The following is a 25,760-nucleotide window of genomic DNA, read 5'->3' as shown; positions in this document are numbered from 1 at the left end:
GAAAGAGTGCACATGGCTCTCTAATGTTGTGATTTGGTCAGTTCATCTTGGTGGAAAATGCTTGGTTCCAGTCTTAATTTTAACAACTGAGTGTTTCACGTGGTGGATTTTGAATGTAGAGTGCATGGATATTCCTTGCTGTGGAGCCTGCAGCCTAGGTGAAAGCTGTAACTGCTAAGCTGGGTGAAATGTTCATTCTCTCTCTTGCTTTGTCTCACTCTTCCCTTGAAGTACTTACTCATGGGAAGGAATTGTCAGTCTTCCCTCAGCATTTAGGAGTTGTCTGTAAAGAAGGCCTTTCAAGGGTAGGAGATACTTGCATTAAACTTGAGATGTTCACATCTTGAATGCATGGGGATTTTGTGGAGAAAACTCCTCCGCTGATTTATTCAGTCTTTGAAGAGACTTGTGCCTGCATCCAGAGAGAGTTCCAGAGCTGTAAATTCCAGCAGTGGGCAGAACCTTTTTGCAGCTCTAGCATGTAAGCCTAGAGAAGGGACCACATCCAACATCTTTGTCCCCTTGATGTTTCTCATAGGTTAATAACTTGAGTAATTCCCTACTTAGAATACCAGCTTTCATGGATGACTTAGACACCTGGTACCCGTTGTATATTGCATATGGGAAGTTTTATGTGTTTAATTTAGAGCTGTTTTGGCGAATCACCTTACAAGTTTTGTGTAGAGTGATGGGTTTGGGGATATCTTACCCTTGGCTGCAGTTAAAATGATTTAAAGGACTTGGGTGTATGGGCTAGTAGGCTCCGTTCTGATCTATGCTGATAAACTTAAAATTCTTTTGGTAAATTATTCAATCTGTTGTTTTCATCTCTAAAATGGAAATGGGCTTTCTGAGAAATGCTATGAATTCTGTGACTGAAAATCTTTGCATTTGAAATGCTATTACTATAGGGGTTTGTATAAATCCGATTAAATACTTGTGCAGAATTTTGTATTCTCACCGGGATTTTTGCTTGCAAATTTCTCTCACCTTTACTTCCAGATTTTTGGAAAAGGTAGCTTTCAGTCTGATTCCTTAGGCCTGATGTGTCACAGCAGAAGGATTGTGTTTTACAAAGAAGGGGTTTCTCATTTTGGTGTGTGGGTTGTTGCTGCTTTTTTCTTCACATGTTGCTAATGGAGACTGCCCAGCTCTTTTTTGCTTCAATTGTCTGGTTCTTTAAGGGGTAAAATGGAAGTCTGCCTACTAAATCATAATTAAACAGGACACTGAGGGATTTTTAAGGCAAAATCAAGTGAAAGGTATGAGAAAGGAAAAGTAGTCCATTTCTTGTAGCAGTATTCTTGTGGATTTTTTTGATAGGCACATGTGTGTTACATGTTGTATGTGCAACATGCTGTACTTAAGTAGCATATTGTATGCCTTTGTCAGCAAGTGCACGTGTTTGTGGGATGATTTTCTCAGCACAGTATCAGTGTACCACTGACACCACAAGTATGTAAGTACTGTTCCTTCTTCCTGAGTGGAGCAACAGTGGTGGTTTTTTGTTTTTTTTGTTTTTTTTTTACAGTTTAGCTTGTTTCAGTGTAGCTGAAACTATGTGAACATAATGTTCACGTATCTACTGTGTGAACGTAAAGTGAACTGACCAGAGGTCAGTTAGTCTGGAGATGTTTCTGTGCGGGTCAATGTGCTGTTGAAGTGTATAATTGGGCCAGTAACGTGGGAGTGCTGCTATAGCTCCTTTTGAGAGCAGAGCCCAGGATGTCTGGTAAAGGCTGTGGGGACTGTTTGAAACAGTTTAGTGACCCTAATCTTGTTTCTATTCAATGTGCTTTTAACAGAAGGACCAAAGTATTGCTCTTAATGTGCTGATATTTTGTGACCTTTTCTTTAGTGGTGCAATGAAGGGCTATTTTAAACCCTGGCTGTAAGCACAGTTCTGTAGCAGCTCTGGCCCGGGGTCACTCGCGCTGTGGCTGTGCTGCTGCCAGGTCTCTGGTGGACACTGCATCTTGCAGGTTTCTGAACTTGGCTGCTTTACAAAAACTGCTTCCTGTTTGTCTCTTCCTCTTCCTGCTGCTTTTTTCTATTGCCAGTTTCTCAGCTATGCAGTGTGCTGTTTAAACAAACCCATTAATTTCACAAGTTGGTTGTGCACTTTTACGTGTCTGTAACTTTCCTTCAGTGGCAGTCTGCATCTTTGCTGTGTAAGAAATGCAGTGTTTGCCAGGAGCGTTCATGCTTCGCAAGAGTGCACTTGGAGTCGGTTTTCAACAAGAAAAAAATAAGCATGAGAAATACATATTTGCATGATTGTGGGGTAGGATGGGGTAGGGGACCCTGTGGTGAGAACACCAAACTGATTAACCATATCTTGCTCATTCTACTTGGCATAACTCAGTGAACCTTACCCAGTTGACTTACAAAAAGTGGAAGCTGCATGGATGTCTCTGAGTGTTCCCAAAGTTATGTATGACTCTTTGCTCTCCTGGGGATAGATTGGTACTCCTCTTCATTTAGAGAGGGCTTTGTAAACTGAGTAACAAATCAGTATTCAAGTTTTACTTAGAGAAATCATTCTGTAAAAGAATTCTTCCTATTATATGATGAAAAATTGTGTTTCTGAGCTTCTGAATAAGATGATTTTGATGTAAAGTGGCAAATGGCAATGCCTCAGATGAGATTGTGGCATTGCAGCTTTTCTTTTGACACTTAAGTATTGTCTTTGCCTGACCACTTGAATTTAATTTAAAAATACAGCAAATTGAGGCAGTTGGTAACTGTTTCAGTAGCCAAACTTTTGTTCAAGCTGAGAAAGCGGCCAGTGTTCCTTGGTCTATATACCACTAAATAAGGCAGATAATTTTTTTTATGTGGTTACAATGTTTGAACATAATTTTAATCCAAAGTGAGGGATGCTAATGTAATGCACCCCTCTCTTTTTTAAGTAGTGCTAAAACAAAAGCAAGCCAAACCCCCAAATCCCAATTGGAAAACTGGTTATGGAAGGAATACATCTGTAGCTATACAAATGGGTTTGAAAGTCTTTCCTCATGATTTAGTGTAACTGTCTGACCTGAAAGTCCAGAACACCCAAGTCTGTTTTAAGGGTCAACTTCCAGGGCTGTGTAATGTTCTTCTGAATTGAGAAGGATTTGCTATGGATCTCTCCCTCTCACTTCTGGTCTGCTTTGAAGCTTACTGCATTCATGTCAGTACCCCATTTGAAAGGAATAATGTGCAGTATCTTTACATATGAAGCCAAACTGTCTACCTCTAATTTAGATTATAGGTAGTTCTGGACAGTGATTTGTGATTTTGCTGTGCATTCCATGGTGCCTGTCTTGATAGAGTCCTGATTAATGCCTGAAGCTTCCAGTGTAATTAAATTTATTAAGTAGCAAGATGGTGACTGCTTCAGGATCTGTACTGAGGAATACCTGGAGAGCCAGGCTTTCATGCAGCTATTTACTGAGCTAGCCTCAGAGAAATACAAAATGAAGTCTTCAGCAATGTGTTAAAAAATCAATTGTGTAATTCTCTGAGAATAGAGCAATTTAATTTAACAGAGGTCACAGATTTAATACTGGATTCTGTGTTTAATCTTAGTGGGAGACACTTCCATGTGGTATGAGTTCTTTGTGGGTGGAGATGTTTGTGCAGAAGATAAACTACACATTTCTGATGTGATGCAATTGGACCAAAGTTCTTCCTAAAAATTAAAGTAAACAAATGAGCTATCTTTTCCTATTTCCTGATATGAAAGATGGAAAGTTTTAGTGTATGTGATTTTTTTGGCATTGTGCAGAAGTTGGACTTGTTTGCTGACTTTGTGCAGAACATTTAAACCTGCAGAATGAGCACTACTTTGGTATAATTTAACACTTGACAAACAAGCAGTACAGGTACTTAAAGTACCTTAATGTGAAATTGTAATTGTCTGGTAGGAGTGGAAAGTAGGAGTAACAGTTTCCATCATAATGCTTTGACCTACTGGTTGAGAACCAGTTCCATGCATAGATGATAACATAGTGAAAGCAAACATGTGATTTCAAAGTGGGAGATTTCTGTTAGGATTTTAATGCTAGGAAGACCTTTTAATGTTCCTGGCATGGAAAGTGTAGAGTAGTGCTTTGTTCACACAGCATTTGAACACAGATTAAGTGCATGAATGGTTTTGGCTTCTTTTTCTTTCCTTCTGGTTCATATTTTACATTGTAGTTTGTGAAATTCAAGCAAATAAAATTGTATCAGGGTAGACCAATGGTTCCTTTAGCCCATTTTTAATTGATAATGGCTGTTTAAGATTTTTCCTTTCTCTTCTGTTTGCCAGTGTTAAATTTTGGGTTTCTTAGTAACATTTTGGTCAAATTAGACAAACTTCTTCCATGTTCCTGACTTGAAATGTAAACCAAAACAGCTCTACCTGGCTGCTTTCTATCTATTGCAAGCTGACCATCACAGCTGTGGGAATAAACAGCTTTAGAAATAGAAAAATTGAGTTTTGGAGAACCAATGCCGGAAAACTGAGACATATGAAAAAATGTGTTTCTCAAGTAAAGCAGCTGAAGGAACCAGTTCTGGAGCCTTGACTGGAGAGTTTAAAGTACTTACTTCAAAAAATACTTCTGGAGGATGTGCCTTTTTTCCCCCACATAGTACGGTAACATTCTCATTTTAAACATGCCTTGGATTTAGCTTTTGAGTTGACATACAGCAGCTATTTGTAATAATAAATTCAGATTCAAAACCCAGTTGTTTAAAAAGCAGTGTACTCTTTATTTTTTCCATCTGATTTAAATCACAAAGGTAAAATCTGGTAGTGGAAAAATATATTAGCTCTTCTAAATGGCTAAGCTTGTTGGTTCTCTGCTGTTTCAAAATTGACCCCTTCCTTTTTAATGAACATTTAATTTGATAAAGAAACTACTTTTCTTAGCTTGATGTTCTCCAATAGTCTTTGATCTTAACAGTTTGCTATGTACCATGGTTCATAGCTTGGTGAACTGTGTTTTGAGTTTTTCTACAAGTCCTGAATTAGCCTGCTCAGATTGATCCTACCCTGGAGCAGCTTCTGTGCTGCTTCAGTTCTTGTTTTAAGATGTGACTCCGGAAGGGGAAGGCTGTTCTCATGCTTTCCCACAATAAATAACAATTTAAGTAATTTACATGTACAACCAGTGTCAGTCCTATCCTCTTTGTCTTTCTACCCCCTGGCCTCACAGGCCTTCATGTTCCCAATCTCTTCTCTTTCCTCTGTGACTCTCTTGACTGGCTGCTCCAAGCAGCAGAAATTTATGTTGTGTAAAAAAATTATCTGTTATCATACCCTTTTGTATTTTGGGAATAATCAAAGTAGTATTTTATTTTTGTTTTCTGATCTTGTAGCCATGCACTTAGTGTTTTATTTTAATTTTCTCATCATATTAGTTGGGTATTTCAAAGTGTAATATTATTTTTGTAAATTTTGTGGTAATGGATAGTTAACAATTTTATTTCTCAAATCTTAAGTGCTGTGTTTCATAGCATCCCTCTTTCAGTGACATGCTGCTGGGTTAGAATTAGAGTTGGAATATCCCATTTCTATGGCTCTACCCTGGGAATGGTGTTTCATCTTTTTTTAGTATTTGCCATTGGTTTTGTTTAAGCCCTTTAGCTTTAAACATCCATGTTTTAAATTTTCTAGACTTAACATCTGACAGCCAAAAACTTAGATAACATCTTCTGATGTCTTGAGTAAATTGTGAAGCACAGCACTGGTGTTACATTGAGGGTGAAGTCATTATGGATAAATTCTTTATCAGCACTGCAGAGTAGGAATACACGTTGTATAAATGGTGTGTATTATCATGCATTGCACAGTAATTTATTCTCTGTGCTTCTTATCAGATTGCCAGGCTTTCTTGCAATACCTTCTTTAAAATGGTTTCTTGTAGAACAAGTTTTATGAAACAGAAGTGCTATAGCTTTTTATCCTGTGTTCACTGGACTGTCTTATTAAAAGCCAAAAGAAAAAATCAGAAGGTTTACCAGTGGTTTTGTCCTTCTGATTTTTTTGTATTGTATTTTAAAATCAAGTAGACTTCATTCATTTGACCTTTTTTTTTTTTTAAAATCTTTTATAGTGTGCCGGTCAAACAAAAGTCCCTGGGTCTGTCTGACGTGTTCGAGTGTCCATTGTGGAAGGTGGGTACAATGTTAGTGTGCAAATCTTTTAATCAGACTTTTATCTTTCTCCTTTATTGCTTGACTCTCACTTCATTCAAAATTTCCCTGAAATAAGCCTTTTATTATCTCATTTAACATTGCATGTTTATGCTTAACGTGGTTCTTTGCTACCTTATGAGAGTCCAGAGATTATACTCAAGATATGGGGGTTTTATTTTGTTGGGTTTTTCAAGTAAAGTGGACAGTAAATGTGACTGCTCAGTTCAAAAAGTGTCTGGAGAACTGGTAATTTATTGTAAAGTTGCACTCTGTGGAAGATGTTTCTTTTGTGTTAAGATAAACCCAAGTAAAAATTGTTGGAAAGCCACAGGTTGGCACATCTTATTTTGAGAGAAACAGCAACTATTCATCTGAGACTGCAAATAGCTTAAATGTACTGCAGTGTAGTTTTGGACCTAAAGTTATTACCATAGCATTTAAGAACTAGCTGCCATCAGAATTCCTTCAGGCTACACCTGCTTGATGTCTGTATTAGTTGAAGTACTCCAAATACATCATAGATGAATGATACAGTAAATGCTGTTATTTATATGTCAGGATAATTGTAGAAAATGTGCTGCTACATAAAAGTTTGAGATGCACATACTAATGGGCTGCAGTTACTGTGGACATTTAGACAGTGTCTGAGATGCAAACATGTTTTCATCTGTTGGGTAACATATGTGTTGGTGTGCTGTTATTCTGGGAAAGCATCATTAAACTTAGTGACTTCATCTTTTTAAGTGGATTGAATAAACTCAAGGTTTTGTTTGTTTGATCTGGGTAGCAGTAAGTGCCACAGTTTTAGTAATGTATCTTAGAATTTTTGACACCAACTGTTTTTTCCCCTCTATTTATTTATTTAATAAATCTATACTTGGTGAGACCTAAGAGAGCGGGAAATACTTCATGGTATGAAATAAATAATTGGAATATTTTAATTGTTGCTAATCTTAAAAAAAATATTATTACTGTCCACAAATGGCCCTTCTTACATGCAGTTGGTAGACACTGAGTCAGTTATTCATGCAGTTTGTTTTGTCTTTCCAAACTGCTCCCATCCTTAGAATGGAAAATAATTGAATGAGAAGATTTAATATACCTTGGGGCTCTTGCATTTTATAAGGACACTTCTTTTTAAATTAAAGGTGCTTAATTTCCTGTATCTCAGACTTTGGGCATGAAAATGCTCATTGTGTCAGCAAAAGAGCTGCAGGATTTTAGATTTCTTATTCCCTTATGTAACCACAAGCTCCAGAGCCCTTCAAGTTCATGAACAGGATGACTGTAACATTAAATCATGCTGCAAAATTGGAAAGCTGAAAATGGGGGTGCTTTCAGATGGGGGTCAGCACTCTCTTAAAGGGATCCCAAACACAAGTGCTGGGGGGAAAAAAGGTGGAGCATTAAGAAGAGTATATGGGAAAGCAGTACGGACTTCCTGCACTTACAGGTATGGATAAAGGGAGTTTAGGATTTTCTCAGTTGTGGAAGTGCATTAGACTGTTAAGAGCACACATCCTGGGATTTGGTACAAGGAGATGGAGGGGCTAATTTGGACCACATGAGAGAGTAAAGGGGGAAAACGTTGGAAAATTTAACCAGTGTTTTCACACAAGTGAATTGTCTTTTTTAATGCCTGTGTAAATATTGGATGCCTTTTTTATTCCTATTTTTTAAATGAATGCTAATTAGCTGTTTAGAAGTATAAACTTATTTCTTTTTCATTTATTTTAGATATGTGAATGGCCATGCAAAAAAGCATTACGAAGATGCACAGATTCCTATGACCAATCATAAGAAAACAGAAAAACAGGAGAAAGTTCAGCATACTGTGTGTATGGATTGCAGTAGTTACAGTACATACTGGTAAGGGTTTAAACACTGTAATTTGACAACTTTTTATATTCTAGCAGGTGAAAACATCAGACTCTTGTGCAACAGTATATTACACACATTTTTGAACATTTCATCTTTTGATTTCCAGACCTGTATTTTTAGAACACTCTGCTTTTGCATGTGCATTGTAGCACTGGCTGTGGCTAAACTCTTACACGTCAACTGACTTAAACAGAAGAAACTTTTCTAAATAAGTGCTGTGGGGTTTGGAGTTGCTTCTGTTTGCTTTGGGGTATGTGGAGACCCAAACCTCTTAATTGCAAAAGCTGTTTGGTTGTAGTTACTCCTTCCATCAAGCTGGTGGAAGCCTTTCACATATACTTTATTTGTCAGGATTCAGAAAGTAAAGTATTACACTGTAGTTCCTGCCCAAGAGATCTGAACTCGAGTTGTGTTTGTATGTGTACCTTCTGTGAGTCCGGGAAAGTGATGGATCCTGTTGGGAAGCAGCATCAGGTCTCTGGTAAGAGTAAGGAGAAGAATCAGAAACGTTTCTTTAAATAGCACAGTGGCCTGGGCTGATTCCTTCTGTGGGGTTCTTGGAGTGTGAAAAGCACTGTTTAGGGAAACTTAATATTGATGCTGCTAATGTTGGATTCCCCAGTGTACTTGTTCCCCAGGGGGCACAGACTGGGAGTCAATGGAGAGCACTGCTTTTTCCCTCAGCGTCCTCCATCCTCTTCCCCCTTAAGCAGACCTGTTGACAGGTGCTTCCCCATTTGCAGGTGCTCCATGGTTTCCTGTGTGGTGTTACTTGTGCAGTGTGGGTTTGAACAGTGTAAATCTTGGGGAAATCCCTGTTACGTTCTTGTAAAATTACTGGGTATGTAGCTCCTCTAATGGGTATTTTGTTCAAATAATTGGGTGTCTTTTGGGTAGTCCATCAGGAAAAAATCTGTTTGTTGAAGTTTGGGTATCCAGTTTTATGAGGAATGCTTCTGTAACACATACTTTTATCCCCTGCAAGTAAAACCCCAGTTAAGTGATTTCACCTGAAGAAATGTTTGGAGCAACTCAAAAGCTGCTCAGATGGTACAAGCAGCTGTAGGCATTTAAACATAGAAGAAAGGTTGGAGTAGCTTTGTGATGTAGGGGAATTTTGCTTTTATTTGCATTTTATTTTAATGACCAGCATTTTTATCTGCTCCTGTGTGAATACATGAGAAAACAGACAAGTTTTCTAAGGGATACATGTGCACAGGTTACCAGCATTGCAACAGCTTTCGGAAGCTAGTTTCACTTTCCCAATTAATACAGGTATCACCTGAGTTCTATGTTGTGGCTTTTTGTTTTGTTTGAATTATGCCCTGTCTTCTAGTCATTCTGAAGGTAATAATCTGTGGAGGAATTTTAGTGGGGTAGTTGAAGTCTTGATTATATCTCCATTATGACAAATAGTGTTCCAAACTTTCTGAGGCTTGATGAGTTACAGCAGCATCCTGCTGACCTTATCAGCAGGATAAGTCTGAGCACCCTGCTGACCTTATCCCAAACCCCGTGTGGGCATTACAAAGTACCAGCAGCGAGACTGGGGGCTGTGGGATCTGTTACTGACCCCAGCTGTGCTGGTGAGGGGCAGGCAGACCTGCACCTCGGGGAGGCACATGTTTCTGGTAGAACACAAGGGAAGCAGTTTAGCATGTGATGTGATGTCTTTTCTGCTGTAGTCGAGGCTGAGTCATCTATGGATGAACTGGAACTAATTGTAGCCAGCTTTGCCTTGGAGAGTTCCTGTTGTGGGTAGTTCACCAGCAAATTATAACTCCTGTGCTAATGTGAAGCTGAACAAGTTTTAAAAGCAGTTTATCTTTGTTTTCATTTAGTATATTTCAGGTTTTTCCCTCACGATAATCAGAAAAAGATACTTGAATTTGTTACTGCACCCAGTTGAAATGAGCACAGAAGTTTAAAGATGAAGCAGAAGGCATTCAGATCAACTTTTCCCCCTTTATTTTGGACAGTACTGTGGAGGCTGCTGTCAAATAGTGGTGCCAGTTAAAGCAAATAGTTCGGTAAAGTTGAGACATAATTAGTTATTGTGGAGAGTGAGTTTGAAAAGGCTGTTTTGTTAGGTTTAGTGTGGACATGAATCCAGTAGACATTGCTAAGTTTATGCCATGGTGGTTCTTTTAAGTGAACTTTTATGTAAAGGTGGATATTTTATGCTACTGGTGTGGGCTGCCTCAATAATTTGAAAGTCAGTAAAATACCATCTTACGACTTAATTGAATTTTACTTCTACTCTAAAAATAATGGAGATATTTTGATGCAGTGCTGGCTTTTATGTTTTTATTTGCAGTTGTGTTTACTGCACAAAGTTGAGTAGAATACTCTTATTCCATTTTTATCCTATGGATCCCAATTTACTGTGTTTGTTGGCTTGCATGATAATAGCAGTGAACAGGCTTGTATGGGCTTTCTAAGAAGGCAGCATTTGATCCTTTGCCTTCCTTTGGCCATGTCATAACCTGTCATGCAGTCTTTCCAGAGGGTTTTGTTGTTTTGCTCTGTCCTTCTATTCAACTGCTCAGTCTTAACAGTGGAAAAGTTGAGAGAATTTGTTAATATTTCATTTATTATGAGAGTACAACTCTCTTCTTGATTCTTTGGTCACTTTTGAGACAATAGATGCAATATTAAACCCTCAGACTAAGTTACGTTTGAGACTTTAACTGCTGAGAAAAAGAGAGTCCTGAATTCCACTTCTTGGAGGTAATCAGCCTTTCGGTTAGTTCTAAAGTACTACACACAAAGAGTTTGCAAGAAGTACAGATCTTTTTTGTCTTCAAGCTATCGTAGGATGCTTTCCCCTGCTGTGTTAGTTGGTTTTTTGTGCACGAGAAGTAAAACGATATGTGTAAGAACCCTGCTTTCCTGAAAGAGGACTCTTGTAAATTGGTTTTCTCTGTGCTAGTGCACAGACAGTTGGCACAGAAGAAGAAAGGCTGCCTTGTTTATGTATTTGCATAATATGTTTCCTATGTTCATTTAATCCCAGACACAGTTTGCAGGTCAGATTTCTCACCCATTACCCTCCTTGTTATCCCTTAAAGGGACACACTTGTGTCGGGGGTGTGTGTGTTCCTGGTTGGTGTAAAAAGAACCAACTGTCAAGGACTTAGGAAAATTCTTTTTTAGTCTTTGTGAGGATGGTTCTCTTTAAAAAATAAACCAGGCTTACTGTGCTGGTGCCATGAGCATTGGAAAATGAGATTGCTTAGTACTCTTATTTTGCATTCTACAATCAGTGAAAATAGGAAGAGTTAAAAGCCTTTTATCCAGACAGTAGAACTTGACCTCTTTGTTTACTCATATAAAGTGTTGGCATAACTAAGGAAACCTGGGTTTTCTTAATTTTTCCTATCCTTCAAATTCTTTGAATCTAGTCAGGGCTTTTAATCACAGCATGAAGTTTTGTCCCTCCTAAGCACTCCTGTTCCCAGCAGTGCGTACATCCACTGGCTTGCTGCCATTTTAGAAGCAAATGAGGCCAGCAGAGACCAGGCCTTGGAGGTAGCAGAGGTACTAAAAATAGAGTGTATAGAGGAAAATACTGTCCTAAGCCATATAAGGGACCCTCTGGAAGGTATAGAATTTATTCCATGCCGTTGCTGTTAAAGCATATTGTAGAGCTGCTGTGTGCAAAAAAGGTGTTTGTTAATTTGCGATAATCCTGAGGATCACAAATTAAACATCTGTTTTGAATGCCAGCTTCACATATAGGATGTAATTTCTCAGCAGTTTACCCTTAAGGTATATGGGCTTAGCAAATTTAAGTAACTAAAACATAAACTACTTCTCACTCTGTTTACTTGGTTTATCCAAAATAGATTGGAGGTAATGCTGTTATTTCTAATAGTAATGCTGAATCCTCAGTGTTGCAAGATAGGTGGTTTAAAAACTCTGCTCAGTAAAAAGAGAAATAGAAGTTTGTCTTGATTCTGAGTGAAACTTACAAGTACTTTTCCAGTGTTGGAACGACCCTGATATTTACTGATGTATTTGGTTTTACTCTTCCATCTTGGGGCAAGTACTAAACTGGTATGTGAAAATAAGGTTAATGTGATCTTCAGGGCATGGGAGCAATTTAATCATCTTTCAGCAGTAAGTTCCCATAGAGGCTTCCATTCCCTGCTTTATCAACAGTAGCTAGTCCAGCATTAGTAGCAGTGTAACTGTGCCGGTGTAGCTGGGGTGTTCTTGCTCAGGAGGGTTCCAGTCTGGGTGTTCAGCTGGCTGGGCTGGTGTGCTCTGAGGGTTGGCCTGGGAGACTGGTGTCCTGTGGGAGTGCAGGAGCACCTCATTAGGTCATTGTAGGTGGCTGAAAAAGCTGCCAAGGACTAACTAAGACATGGCTGAAAAAGCAGCATATTAACAGACTTCTTCCCCCTCCCAAACTAACTTGGTCTGTGGCCATCTTTAAAAATGTAAAAAAAAATTCCCTTACTGGTAATCTTACTAATTTCTAGATCTTGTGTAAGTACCCATAACTGCTTGAGAGTCATATTAATTTCTCTTCTTAGAGGCAAAAATCAGAGGTCATGAACAGACTTTCTCAACTCTGTAGCCTTTTTAAGAATGTAGTGTTCGAAGGAACACTGGCATTACTGCAGATTTTTGCAACAGTGTTGTGAATTCCAGTTGTGCCTGAAGTCAGTAGCTTCGTTAAATTAGGAAGCAAGTGTGGATTTGCTCCAGCAGAGGAGTAGCCTGAGGTGATGATGATGTATTTTGTGTTTGAGTCAGTCTTGTGCCAAAGGGAAAGGAGAGACGTAGTTACAGTTCTGATATTAAACATATCCAAAGTTAATTTTCCTCACAGGACATGTTCACTTGTCTGCCAAAATTTGAAGCTGTAATTTGATACTTCACAGTATGTACAGAAATTGATGAGTGATGGAGTGATATTTGTGGTTAAGCACGAGGTGCAAGTTGCCACAGACTTCTGGCCTGACTTTGGAAAACTCAGGTGATCTTAGTCCATCTTTCCTGCTGTTTTTTCAATAGCACCAACTTTTATGTTTTGTGTGTATCTGTTCAGCTCTTCAGGTTTCAGTGATAACTTTACAATGTTAAAATAGTTCAAAAATTAATAAAAGCTTTGTGTTCTGGTTTACTAGGTGTCAGTTGGTCTTTTCTGATGAATCTATGGATAGACTACTGAGTCTGCTTTTGGTTACACTGTTTGAGTTTTTGTTGAGCTGGTATTCTGCCTTGGGCCAGGCAGTATATCATGCTTTTGATTTCTAAAGAACTAAACTAGAAGAAAAGCCATGTAGTAAGATGTTGCTTGTACCCTCTTTTGCTGGACGGGGGTTCTCGGAGCAAACCAAGCTCAATGTGAGGTGGTGTGCTCCCAAGTTCTCCTCATAATCTTTGAGTAGATGGATCCCTTTGGTGCTTCCCATACATAGGCTTGTGTGATTTGATCTGCTTCACTGAGGTGCTTTGCATATTCTGAAAAATACTTTTCTTGCAGTTATCGCTGTGATGATTTTGTAGTCAATGATACCAAGCTGGGCCTGGTACAGAAGGTCAGAGAGCACCTACAGAACTTGGAAAAGTAAGTAGTTTGCATCCAGACTGCCTTGGGCAGACTTGTAATACTGCATCATTTAAGTGGTATTTGTTTCATGTATGTATATTTATCTAATTATGTGTATCTTAATCCTTCTGTGTGTCTTTGAACTGTGTGTTTAGAAACCTTTTCATCGCTAAGAAGCAGAGGTGCAGAACAAATGGATTTAATTGATCTCATGTCTTGTTTCTTATATAGTGAATCTTGCAGAAGCAGCATATGATAATGCAGTAATTTAGATATCAGTTAGCTTTATTTCTGCCTAAACAATAATGCCTTTTTCCACATAAATGAGAGAGATTTTTCAGAATGAAACAGATAGTGTTGTCATAGCTTTGTCCAAAAACCACAATAAGCTTTTATTATCAGAGAAATTGAAGCAAAAGTACAGGTGGAAGTAGTCTTCATATTAATTGTATAGTTTGATTTGCTAGCAAAAAGATTAAGAAGGCTTATGAACTTAGAACTGTACAGAAGAGACATTTTTTCCTTTGCCTCTGACTGGTGCTGTTCCACTGGAAAGCAGATAATCTGATCTGGGTGATGTATGTGCTGTGGCCAGTCCTTAGGGAGAAAAGAGTGCTTGCACAGTTTGCCTGAAAGTCTTACATAATGCCAAGGGGAAATACACATGCATTCAGTGCTTCCAAATACATCAGGATGCCCCTGAGTTCCACCAGGACTCCTGCTAAGAAATTGCTGTGGTTCGGGGAAATGTCTGGATCCTCCCTGAGTTAAGTGTATCGATTATTTGGTAGGTTATATTAATATTTTAATTATTGTCCATTTTCTTTTGGTGGCCTTGTCAGGTGCATAATGAGATGTAAAGATGTTTAAGCATAATGAGAAGTGCACACAAGTATTTTGGAAATGTCCAGGAGACCTTACTTTTTGGGAGGTAAATGATACTGTGCAGGCTCTCATTCTGTCTAATGGTGGTTTTTGAATGTTTGGAGGGCTTTTTAATTAAAAAAAAAAAGAAAAAACCTACCAACCAAAACCCCAAACCCTGAACCAAACTACGATTTCACTATTAAATTAGAGAGAAATCATCAGCTGGTTTAATTGAGGGGCCATTAATTTCCATTGATGTGCAAAAGAATAAATGATTATTTTTGTCACTTAGTATTACAGAAATGTTACAGTTTCATGTATTTTTATTTAAGTAAGAGAGGTCAGCCATAATTCACAAGTGCTAACATTCCACATATTCTTGACTTTTGGTAACTTAACTTCGTCCTGATTTTTGGAAGTTCTATTCTTAAAGACTTAGATGATTCTCCTAACAGAAGTATTTTATTTCTTTGACCTAGGAAAAAGATCAGTATTTTAGATGATTAAGTAGCTGCTAATAAGGCCATGCTTGAGGGCACACATCCCTGGGCAGAACATCCTGCTCTGACTCCCTGGTGGGCCATGGGGCTGTGCCCCGAGGGAGGTGCAGCCCATTTTCAGACTCTGCAGCAATGGGGAGCCTGTTTGCTGTCAGTGACAACTGGTGACAGATGGAATCACTCCGTTAAACATGAGTTGATTATATCTAGTCCATTCCACACAATACTTTGTTTTTGTGGTAAATAACCTCTTTTAATTGCTTTCCAACAGTTCAGCCTTTACATCAGACAGACATAGGAAAAGAAAACTATTGGAAAACTCATCTCTGAACAGCAAGTTATTGAAAGTAAATGTAAGTATAACAGATCTGGTACAGTGAGTTTAAAGGGTTTTTGTAAACCTGCTGAGGTTTATAGTTGGCCTAGACCCACATTCTGCTTGGTGCACTTTAGCATCTTCTGGCCACACACCTAGAAAAGCCCCTTCACACACAAGCATGGTTGATACACTGCTGCATTTCTGCTGATGTACACTGTGAGCTTCCCTGTGCTTTAGAAGGGCTTCATGTCAAGGTGGAGCTTTTCTTTCCTGAGCACACAAGGGGCTTTTGTATTTTGTTTATTTTTTTATTCTCCCAGGTGCAGAAGGCAAAGAAGGAGGTGCCCTCTTTTGAGGGGAGACTAAGAATAATTGTTACGAAAAAGTAAAAAATATTACCAGTTTTTTAAAAGAGCTTAGTAAAACTGGCTTTCAAGAGAAACTATGGACTGCTTTTAAGCTTTTCTTCTCCTCATTTCATCTTCCTGCTATTTTAGCTTCAGATCTGCAGAATAGCACCCAGGAGAGGAGGATCCAGCCCTGGCTAGGTGGCTGACAGGCAGCATAGTTTCTTCCAGACAAAGAATGTCCCAAATCAAATGTCTGTTTTGCACAGATGGGATTAACAGAGTTCCTAATTTTCATAATTTCTCCCACATTTTGAGTGTGGAGAGGGAAGATTCTGACCCAGCTGTATTCAACTGCTTCATTTTCACCCTTGGGAAAATGAGGGAGAGATGGAGCAGAGCTCTTGGGCTGTGGGCCAGCAGTGTCACCAAAGGGAGCTGGAGCAGCAGCTTCTTCAGCCATAGGAACAAGGGCCCAAGAGGATGTGAATGGGAGTAAGAGCCTAGGGTGGAGCAAAGCAGTCACTTGCTGCTTGGTAAAGTGTGGAGGGGTTTAGTTGCTTTAAAAAATGCACTACTATAACCAGTTCAGGGTTATCTGAATGTGCTGCTTATGCTTCTTGTACTTTCCCAGTCCTGCAGAGATTGAGGAAGCCTGGGAGAAATAGTGGGGCTTTGTTGCTATGGCAGTACACAGCATCATTGTCTGAAAAACTCAAAGCCAGTAAAAACCAGAAGAAAAATTCCAGGCAACATTTAGATAAGGAGAAGAAAGAATTAGAAAGCATGAACTAAATGCTGCTTTTATTCTTCTTACTTAGTGCTGTTTTGTCAGTTTTATTAATACTTCAGTATTGCCTCTAACAACAGATTATCTTTTTATTTTTGGCATGTTGAATCCTTATCTAGAACTGCAGGGGCACTGCTGTGTGCATTAGTGCTGTGGCACTTGGGGCAAGAGTGAGAAAAGAATATGCTCAGGACACTGTGGTGATTGCACTTTGAGATACTAAAAAATAGCCCAGCTTTCAAATTATGTTAGAACAATGAAGAATACCCAGAAATTTGATGAACTTCCAATGTGATATTTTGTAGACAGTGGAATGTGTCCAAGAGTTGCAGATTCTAGAATCATAAATGCAACTTTGTCCACATTTCTCTTCCCTTTCCTCCCCACCCAACCTGGGGATTTGTCAAAAAGCAAGCCTGTCTGGGGGTTCATTGTTCTAGGCTGTAAATGGTGTATATTTTGCTTCTCTTTTTTCAACACTCTGCCTTTTCTTTGCACAGTCTAACTTGACTGTTTATTCCCCAAATAAATGCTGTTGTCTTGTCTTTCAAAAAGCCTCCTGGATACCACAAAACCCCACTGAGACTCAGACTAGTGCTGGTGACTTAAAATCAACCTGGAGGTGGCCACACTGCATATTAGACATGGGAAAAGATGGATGAGGATTGGTACTTTCATTTTTCAAAGGCACTAGGGAAATTGCTGTCCAGTTCTTACTGAACACTATTGGAGTGTGACTATTTAACATATACACACACAAATCCTTGTCAGTAAGAGCCTGTGATTAACTCTGTGTTGTCCTATTCTAGATTTATTTTCACAGGAAAAGATTGTTGACAGGAATAACTAAGAAGCAGTTTTTGTGTCAAGATGGAGCTTCAAGGCAGTTGGAGCTGTTGAGGTGGTTGCTTTGGCTTTGCGGCTGCACTCAGTGTAGTTGGTTATTGTTTAAATCTGTGCTGATCCAACCGTGATGACTCAGGAGGGAGGGAAGTAGTGGAGCAATGATAAATCTTTCTTTAACTTAACTGTTCTCGTTCTAGGGAAGCACCACTGCCCTTTGTGCCACAGGCCTCCGGAACCTGGGGAACACTTGTTTCATGAATGCAATCCTTCAGTCGCTCAGGTACCTTTCCACAGCTCTCCCACCCCTCTCAGGGGGCTTGTGTGATGTAGCATTGGGCAGGTGAATTTGGCAAGTTCCCACTGGACAGAAGTGTGCCTGGATTGCAGGAGTGGGTGTGTGTGGGTTGATGAAGTTGTGTTTCATGGTGTGAGGCACATCCTGTGGTGTAGCATTCCAGAAGAAACCCGACATGTCCTGCGCAGAACAGGAGACTGCCCCTTCACTGCCGAGGCCGGTGAAGTGCATTAACTTCCTCAGCAGATGCAGTCTGGGTTGTTAGGAAATGATAGCTCAGTCTGGCAGGGTATCTCTTAGTCAAAGCAGAGCCAAAATGTAATTATTTTAGGAATTTGGGATGACAATGGTATTTTCAGATCTGCTCAGTTGGTTACAGAAGATGAGTATTTGCTACAGTATTTCTTGTCTCTTGAACTGTTTGTAATTGCCATCCTCTATTACTGCACGAACTGGTGTTTATGCATTTAAAAGAACTAGCTCCAGAATACATAATATTCTCCTTTTTCTCCGCCCTTTAAGGATTTCATTCTTATTTCCTTTTTCCTAGTAACATTCAGCAGTTTTGCTGTTACTTCAAAGAGTTACCTGCGGTGGAGCTGAGGAATGGGAAGACGGCAGGGCGGCGAACTTACCACACCAGGAGCCAGGGGGATAACAATGTGTAAGCTGTGTGTGCCTTGTGAGCTCTGAGCTGTGCAGGAAACAGCAAATGTGGGCTGCTGGGGTCACTGTACACTTTTGATATTGCACAATTCACAGGGGACCGAGTCACGGGAGAATAGTTGTCTACAAAGAAAGGAACTTGTATCGTTTGCAGCTTGCTGTTACAGGTCTGGTGCTGCAGGGAGAGGCAATCACATACAGCAGGTAGTGCTGGAGCGTACATGTTAAATCACGTTAAGAAGTCCTATTTATATGTGCTGCAGACATTATGCTACTGAATTCCAGCTGAAATAGGGCCATGGAGATCTGACAAGCAAGTCAACATATTGCTACTACTACAAAATAAATTCAGGAGTAGGTGATTCATGATCTGTAGGTTGTTTGAGCGAATGTTAAAGGGATGATGTTAGCAGAGTCTGCACTAAAATGGCAAACAGTGCATAGGTGTTCATGTGAGTCCTGAACATCTGAAATGTAATTTTCCTAAGCTGTGTGTCTTCAACATTATGGGTAGGATTTTGGACATAAAATCTTTGAAGGTACTGGAAAGGATATTTACGCAGTCATTACAGTCTTAACCCAGCTAATTTCTGATACTTGTACCATTGAAAAAGTAAACTTCTAACGGATTGTGACACAAACCCACATTAAACACCAGCTTTTACTTTCTTTACAGTTCACTTGTGGAAGAATTCAGAAAGACACTCTGTGCTTTATGGCAAGGAAGCCAAACTGCATTTAGTCCAGAGTCTTTATTTTACGTTGTTTGGAAAATAATGCCAAATTTTAGGTAAGGTTTTTTTTTTTTTTTAAATGACAGTATTCTTGATTGCAACCACATATTGCTGGTGTCCTACTCTGAATTGGGCTGCATCCACAGGATGCACTCTACGCAGCTTTCCATAGGCCTACAAACGTGCTTTGAAAATGATCTTTGCTTTGACCAACAGTTTTGTGTTCGTCAGTAGTGCTCGCTTTTTCCTTCTGCCATTCTACCACATGTAGCAGTGTCAGAGAGGACAGAGATCTCAAATGAGAAACAGTGGTAGTTGTACCTTTGAGCCAGTGCTCCGAAAGAATCAAGCTATTGACTGGTAGGTAAGTGCCAAGTGCCAGGGTGTTGACAGGACCCAGGCTTGGCTGCAATAAGAAAGTGATGTAGTCAGATTAAAAAAGACAGCACCTACAGGCCTAAATGCAAACGTACTGGCTGAAACTTCCTTGATTCTCTCAAAATACTGTATCCAGCAGCTGGACATGAAATAAGGGCTATAAGAGAAAAATCTTGTGCATAATAAGCATTTTGTGCCCATACTGACAAAACAGACAATAAAGGGAAAAAGGTTACCCAAGTAAACCCAAGTATCGTTCCTCTCCAAGGTCTCCCTGTCCTGGCCCCCGAACCTCTTTCAAAGGAGCACTGAAACCTGTTAGGATATATTGTGATGAAGGTAAGTTGCTCCATGTTGTCAGATAGTAAAGATGCTCTCTTATCTGTTATATCTCCAGCAGTGCTGAAAAGATGCTGTGAACACATCTGCTCAATGAGTAACCCAAAACCACAGATCTGTTTATTCTGTTCTTCACACTGCCAGTTATGTTTCACTTGGCTTATGAGAATCAAGGAAGTTTAATACCAGTAGTTGCAAGCAGTGACCAAAACATTGTAGGCAAACAAACATCATCCCTACTGTCTGTGACCAGTTTCCCTATTACAGTCTTCTCTATAATTCTTGTTAGACCAAGTGAGGAACCTGTTCATTGAAGTTCCTCAAGCAAATTTTCAGCACTGTGGATTCTATCACAGCTTTTAAAAGAAAAAGTGCTGTTTGTTGGGGTTCTCCTTCTTCCCTTTTTATTCCCAGTTTTCTGGGAGCATGTCCATGATTAATGGATAAGGGAACTCATAAAATCAAATGGAGAATAGTGTCAGCTGCTTTTAACAAGTCCCCACTCCCACATGATCCAGGGAGAAAATTTGAATTTGTTCAGTGCTTAATTAAACCTGGTAAAAGCTATTGATGCTGAAATTCCAGATATGTCTTTTGTGCTCCCTGGGAGATGGGGAGGAGAAGGTGGATGGAGGGATGTGGGGAAGAAAGATGGAACCAGCAGCCTGCTGGCAGCACAGCAGCCACTTGTGGGTGTGCTTTTGGAGCCTGAAGTGCTGGGGCAGGGGAGGAGCAGCTGGCAATCGGTTCCGTTGTTTTAGTCCAACGAGATTTCAGTTGTGAAAGTGAAGGACTCTGAGTGCTGCTCTCCCCTGAGGAGGGTTATAGAAAAAACTGCTACTGCCCTCCATGCCCTTCTGCCTCACACTGCAGCAGGGAGTAGAAAATGCCATTTGTAGTTACTAGGGGCACAACTGCAGGGCCTCTGGGCTCTCTTGCTGCTGTGCAGGTCCTGCTCCCTGACTGCTGTTGTGCTGCATGCCAGGGCAGTTCTGCAGCCCCATGCCAAGATGCAAGATGTGTGTTTTGCTGATTTACTGCTGTATAAATAGTGTGCTCTATTTTCCTGGTAACTGGTCCTGTTTATAGCCTATCCTCTTGCCACTCGGAAAAAGTGCTAGGGGTGGGCTTGAATTGAATTGCTTCAGGTGGATGGACATCAGTTTTGTTACATAAGCAGACTATTGGAGTAACTCTGCTTTTTGCTGAAGGGCTTTAACATCATAATTTATTTTAAACAGTGCATTGTCCATATCATCGTGTCCTTTTAAAGATCTGTATCTGTAATTATGGTTTTTAACAAATCCAAAGAATTTTCCATCTATAATTAGCATACTTATATGCAAGTATAAATACATGCACCGGCAGCACAGCCAACATTGTGGAGTGATTCCAAAGGTTTATTTGTTGCAGAGCAAGTGTGCCAAGCTCTTTTATGAGGAATTTCATGTCGAAAAGGTGTCTGAAGCAAAGACTTTCCATAAATTTAATCTTCAGTTGTTTAATGTGGTTGCTTACGTGGTTATTGAAAAAATCTGTATTCAGTAAACTAAGCAAATCCTGTGTTACCTCAGCAACTTCAAAGTCATGCACAATTAGCATGCAGCTTTGAAGCAGAGTTCGGTTTTACTACTTTAACAAATGTATAATTATTTTGCAACTTTGGGACAGTAAATCCTATTTTGGCTGTACAGGACTGTGACCTGTTGAAGCACAGCAGTGTTTTCTGTGTGCTGGGTTTTCTGTTGTAAAAGGTAGGCAGTGCTGCCCATGTGTCTATATACAGACTCATTGATTTATTTTAAAGCTGTTGGTGTGAAAGAAAGCATTACTGTAATACTGTAAGGTGAAAATATTTATTCAGTTATCTCCTAGCAATACTTTCGTAGGACCTATCTGGGTTCTTCACTAAGCACATCAGCCTCACATTGCATATTTCTGTTGCACCAAGTCCATTCTCATTTCCCTCCACTTCTGGATATTCTGCCATGAGTCTTATGGGATTTTCCCTCCCGTGAGCACTTGAATTAAAAACACATTTGTTTTTCCCAGACATTTCTACCTGACAGTTATTGCCAGCACTTAGGTGGGATAGTGAGGTGGAAAAGGGGAGGGAGGCCTGATAAAACAGCTTGAAAGAATGGATAGGAGGAAGAGGGGAAGCCAGCTCTTGGTGGGTAGGGATTTCTGTAGCTTGGCCTACAACAACCTGCACGTACTTACATCAGTGTTGCACAAAGTTTTCAGTGTTTCACTATGTATCCTCTCCTGCTTTGTCTCAGTGTGCAGCTTAACGGCAAGTGAACAGCAGTTGTTTGTTGAATTTGATGCATGATTTAGCTTAAATAACTTAAAAGGCACATTTTATCCTGATGGTTTCTCTGTTCTTTTCGCTAAGGTTTGTTAGTGGTGAAGTAATAATGGTGATTGAGCAGCGTTGCTGCTGATGGCACAGCACACGTGAAACTGCAGCCTTGTCCTACCAAATCAAAATGCTCAAGAGATACTCTGAATACCCCACTATTACCTCCCTCTCCCAGAAAATGGTGTGTGAGTTATGCAGTGGAAGTGTGCAACTCCAAGCATGGCTTTAGATCTCATCGTAGAAGAAACGGTGCTCTCATCCTAATTATCTCAGACTTCATATTGGTGCTGAAAGATGCATGTAGAAAACAAGCCTAGAGACTAAATTCCTGCCTTTGGTGAGGAGGGGAACAAACGGTCAAGCGAACACTTGTACCTGCCAAAGTGAGTGGGATCAGTGACTGAATGAGAACCACTCAGAAATACTGACCCTGTATCCCACATGAACAATACATTTTGTAGTGTCTTTCTTTTGACTCTTACCAGGTTTGAGATAACAATATATTGACCCTAATCTGCAGCAGATTCAAAGTAGGGACATATAGTGCCCTGTCTGAATGAGATTCAAAGCAGTTCTGCTGAGGTCCAAATCAAACATAGTCGGTACCAAAGGAGACAGAGGAGAAGCCACTGCTGCTACCATCCATTGTGTATTTCAGTTAACAGGGGCACAGTCCTGGGGTGCCCCAGCACAGGTGGGGCTGGTGAGGCCAGTTCAAAACATGGCAGCTCTGTTAGCTCAGTGTGTGAGCACATGGCAGGTGTCTCCTGCTCCCTGGTGTTTTCTCTTCCTATCTAAATTGTATATTCTTAAAGGTTTCTCCATTCGCAAAAAGAGGCATGCAGAGAGCACGAGCTGCAAAGGACCAGAATCACTTAATTTGTCAGGACATTGCTGTGCTTTTCCAGAGGCTACTTGGAAAACTTTCTGGGTACCAAGTGCATATGGAAAGTCTGCTCAGTATGATTAAACAAGCAGAGGTTTTTATCCTGTGATGTTGGTGCTTGCTGTGTGTTGTCTCTAAAGCAATTTTATTGTTGTTGTTTCTTTTTCTCTTAAGGGGATACCAGCAACAGGATGCCCACGAGTTCATGCGTTACCTTTTGGACCATCTACACTTGGAACTCCAGGGTGGCTTCAATGGGGTTTCACGTTCAGTAATCTTGCAAGAAAATTCTAACCTGTCTGCAAGCAACAAATGTTGCATGTAAGAAGTGGTTTTTAATTTCTTCAAAGCCTTCGTGCCTTTACAGGGGTCTGCATGTGGTGACTGAAATTTCAGATTCAGTGTTCCTTGTTTTAAGTTTTCTTTAGTGCCTCTAACTTTAGGCAGTGGTAATAAAGATGAGCATTCTCTAGGATGTGTCCTTTCAAAAGGAAGTGTCTTAGATCAGCACTTTTCATAGGTGTGAGTGAGCATACAGGCCAAGTTGTAAAGACATTTTAATTCATTAGTCTTTCAGAAATAAAAGACTGTATTTTCTATACCCCACAGAATTCCTTCTTCTCCCCAGACAATATCATTGTCTTAGGGTGATAGATAGATAGCCTTATTGCTGCAGGAGCAAAAACGGTGGCCAAGGATTTTGATATTTAAATTGTCAGCAGACCTCCTGGATTGATGACTGAGCAGTGCAGTTGGAACTTGAAGTCAGTTTTTCTGCAGATGATCTTGTTATATTTGTGTATCACTTGACAGTTACAGTTGGTGCTTTTTTTTGCTGCATAATTTTGATTTTCTTGCTACTGTGTATTTTGAAACAGGTGTAATTTGTGTGTTTCACTCCTCTTTCTGTACATCTCAAAATACTGTTGTTTCTGAACTTTTTCTCAACTTTGTTTTCTCTCAGATTGAAACTCTCACAGAGAGAAAACCTTGTATTTGCTTCAGGAAGGAAAGTTGTCAGATCAGCCTGCACATTTAGTCCCTAAGTCCTTAATTCCCTGCAGAAAACTTGAGTTCAGGTTTTCCCTTCTATACTGATGAGGACAGCGTAAGCAGGCCTGAGATGCAGGGTTTTATAGATGCTTTGTTAGGGAAGGCCTAGAGTTCAGACTGTGCTCTTTACTGCATTTATGTTGTGTTGCTGATGCTTAAAAATCCCCCAGAAGAATCTTAAAATGCTTGTAGAATTGACATGTATTTGAAATCTAAACTGTTTTTGTTTTGTCAGCATTCTGAATGTCAAAATCCAAAGAGAATTTAACCTTTGTTCACCTCTCTACTGTAAATTTGTCTTGAGAAGGGCTGTTCAAATGCAGTGAGATGGGGTAAGCTGCCCTTCTGGTGAGGTCATGTGCACTTTAATGCCTCCAGTAAAGTAATAAATAGGCTGTGAATGCTCTCTTCTTGTGCACCAGTCTATTTGAGGAGCTATTTCCTCCTGCTCAGGAAGCATTCAGAGGAGCTGTAGAGATGTAGGTGGAGTTCAGGTAAGGAACACAGGTTTCTGCAAGCCTTAGTGTCAGGTCTGCTAGCACAAAGTAGCAAGGTCAGGAGTTGTATAATAAAGTAACTTAAAATTTGTTTTGTGTGTTTTTTAGATTGGACTATGAGAAGCAGGCCCTTTACATAATCTGCTAAAAAAATTAAGTAGGGGAGTAATGAAAGCTTAGAGAATAACGCTGACATTGCACATCGTTTATCATGTCTTAATGCAACTTAAGCTGCTGTTGGCAGTGAAGTGCAAAAATGTGCTCAAAGAAGTCAAAAGCACATGTAAGAAAGGGCGTAGAGTTAGAACAAAAATATGCTTGACCTACCTAAGAAAGAATTTTTGTTTCAGATAAAGCCTTAATTACAGCGTTAAAATCTTGGACATGTGTGTGCATCAGGTACAGCTCCACTATAGAAATGCACCCAACTGCACCACAACACTGGCAGTTTGAGCATCTGCTTAGAGCATGCTCATTCACCCTTTCTTCAGGTCCAGGATAAAGCAGTGTAGCCACCACACACGTGTAATGTGCCCCTGGGCAGCTGCAGTGGGCAGTTCTGCCTGGAGCACCCAGTCCCTGGTCTGTCAGCTCTGCCTGGCAGCGGGAGGTGTGAGCACCAAACATGGGCCAGGTATTGCGAATTGAGCTCAGGCGTCTGGCTGACTGTACTTCTCTGATGTGCTTTGTCTAGAAATGGAGCGTCTACTGTTGTCACTGCCATTTTTGGAGGCATTCTTCAAAATGAAGTCAACTGCCTAATATGTGGGACTGAATCTAGAAAGTTTGACCCATTCCTAGGTAAGGTATCTCTAGTGTTCCAAGTAACGTGTGACTTGGAGCAGAAAAATAAATCTGAAGCTTGATATCTTTAGATGTCACATGGCAGACCCAGAGTTTCAACCTGAAAAGACCAGGCATTGTTCTGTTCAGCCCTAATTTTGTTTTTTAAATCTTTGCTTTTCTAGACCTTTCGCTAGATATTCCAAGTCAGTTCAGAAATAAACGTACTAAAAACCAAGAGAGTGGACCAATGTGCACGCTACGAGGTAAGAGAGCTTGGCTAACGAAATCATCCCCAGCCTAAGGGGTTTTCTTTCTAGTCAGAGTATTTCTAATGTATTTCACTCTTCCCAACCACTCAGCTGCAGTGTTGCCTATGGGTATTTGCTAGGGCACTGTCCTTGGAAGCATGTGCCTGTGCCCACAGTGAGGGTGGCTCTTGGGGGTTCTACATTTAAATCACATCAGTGCAGTTCAGCA

The 25,760-nt window shown here is 40.0% G+C and overlaps 1 protein-coding gene across 1 annotated transcript in view; it reads left to right on the top strand.

The window, feature by feature from the left end:
* USP3 (ubiquitin specific peptidase 3) overlaps positions 1-25,760 on the top strand; it is a 36,412-nt gene that overhangs the window by 5,249 nt on the left and 5,403 nt on the right. The window contains exons 2-11 of the mRNA XM_017737191.1: positions 6,090-6,150; positions 7,909-8,040; positions 13,550-13,633; positions 15,254-15,335; positions 17,482-17,564; positions 18,130-18,243; positions 18,922-19,035; positions 23,122-23,268; positions 25,192-25,298; positions 25,466-25,546. Coding sequence (XP_017592680.1) covers positions 6,090-6,150; positions 7,909-8,040; positions 13,550-13,633; positions 15,254-15,335; positions 17,482-17,564; positions 18,130-18,243; positions 18,922-19,035; positions 23,122-23,268; positions 25,192-25,298; positions 25,466-25,546 — 1,005 coding nt within the window. The remainder of the gene's footprint in view (positions 1-6,089; positions 6,151-7,908; positions 8,041-13,549; positions 13,634-15,253; positions 15,336-17,481; positions 17,565-18,129; positions 18,244-18,921; positions 19,036-23,121; positions 23,269-25,191; positions 25,299-25,465; positions 25,547-25,760) is intronic.

The sequence above is a fragment of the Corvus brachyrhynchos genome, unplaced genomic scaffold (genome assembly GCF_000691975.1).
Source record: "Corvus brachyrhynchos isolate BGI_N302 unplaced genomic scaffold, ASM69197v1 scaffold200, whole genome shotgun sequence".
Classification (NCBI taxonomy): Eukaryota; Metazoa; Chordata; class Aves; order Passeriformes; family Corvidae; genus Corvus; species Corvus brachyrhynchos.
This window is presented reverse-complemented; position numbering and strand designations above follow the sequence as displayed.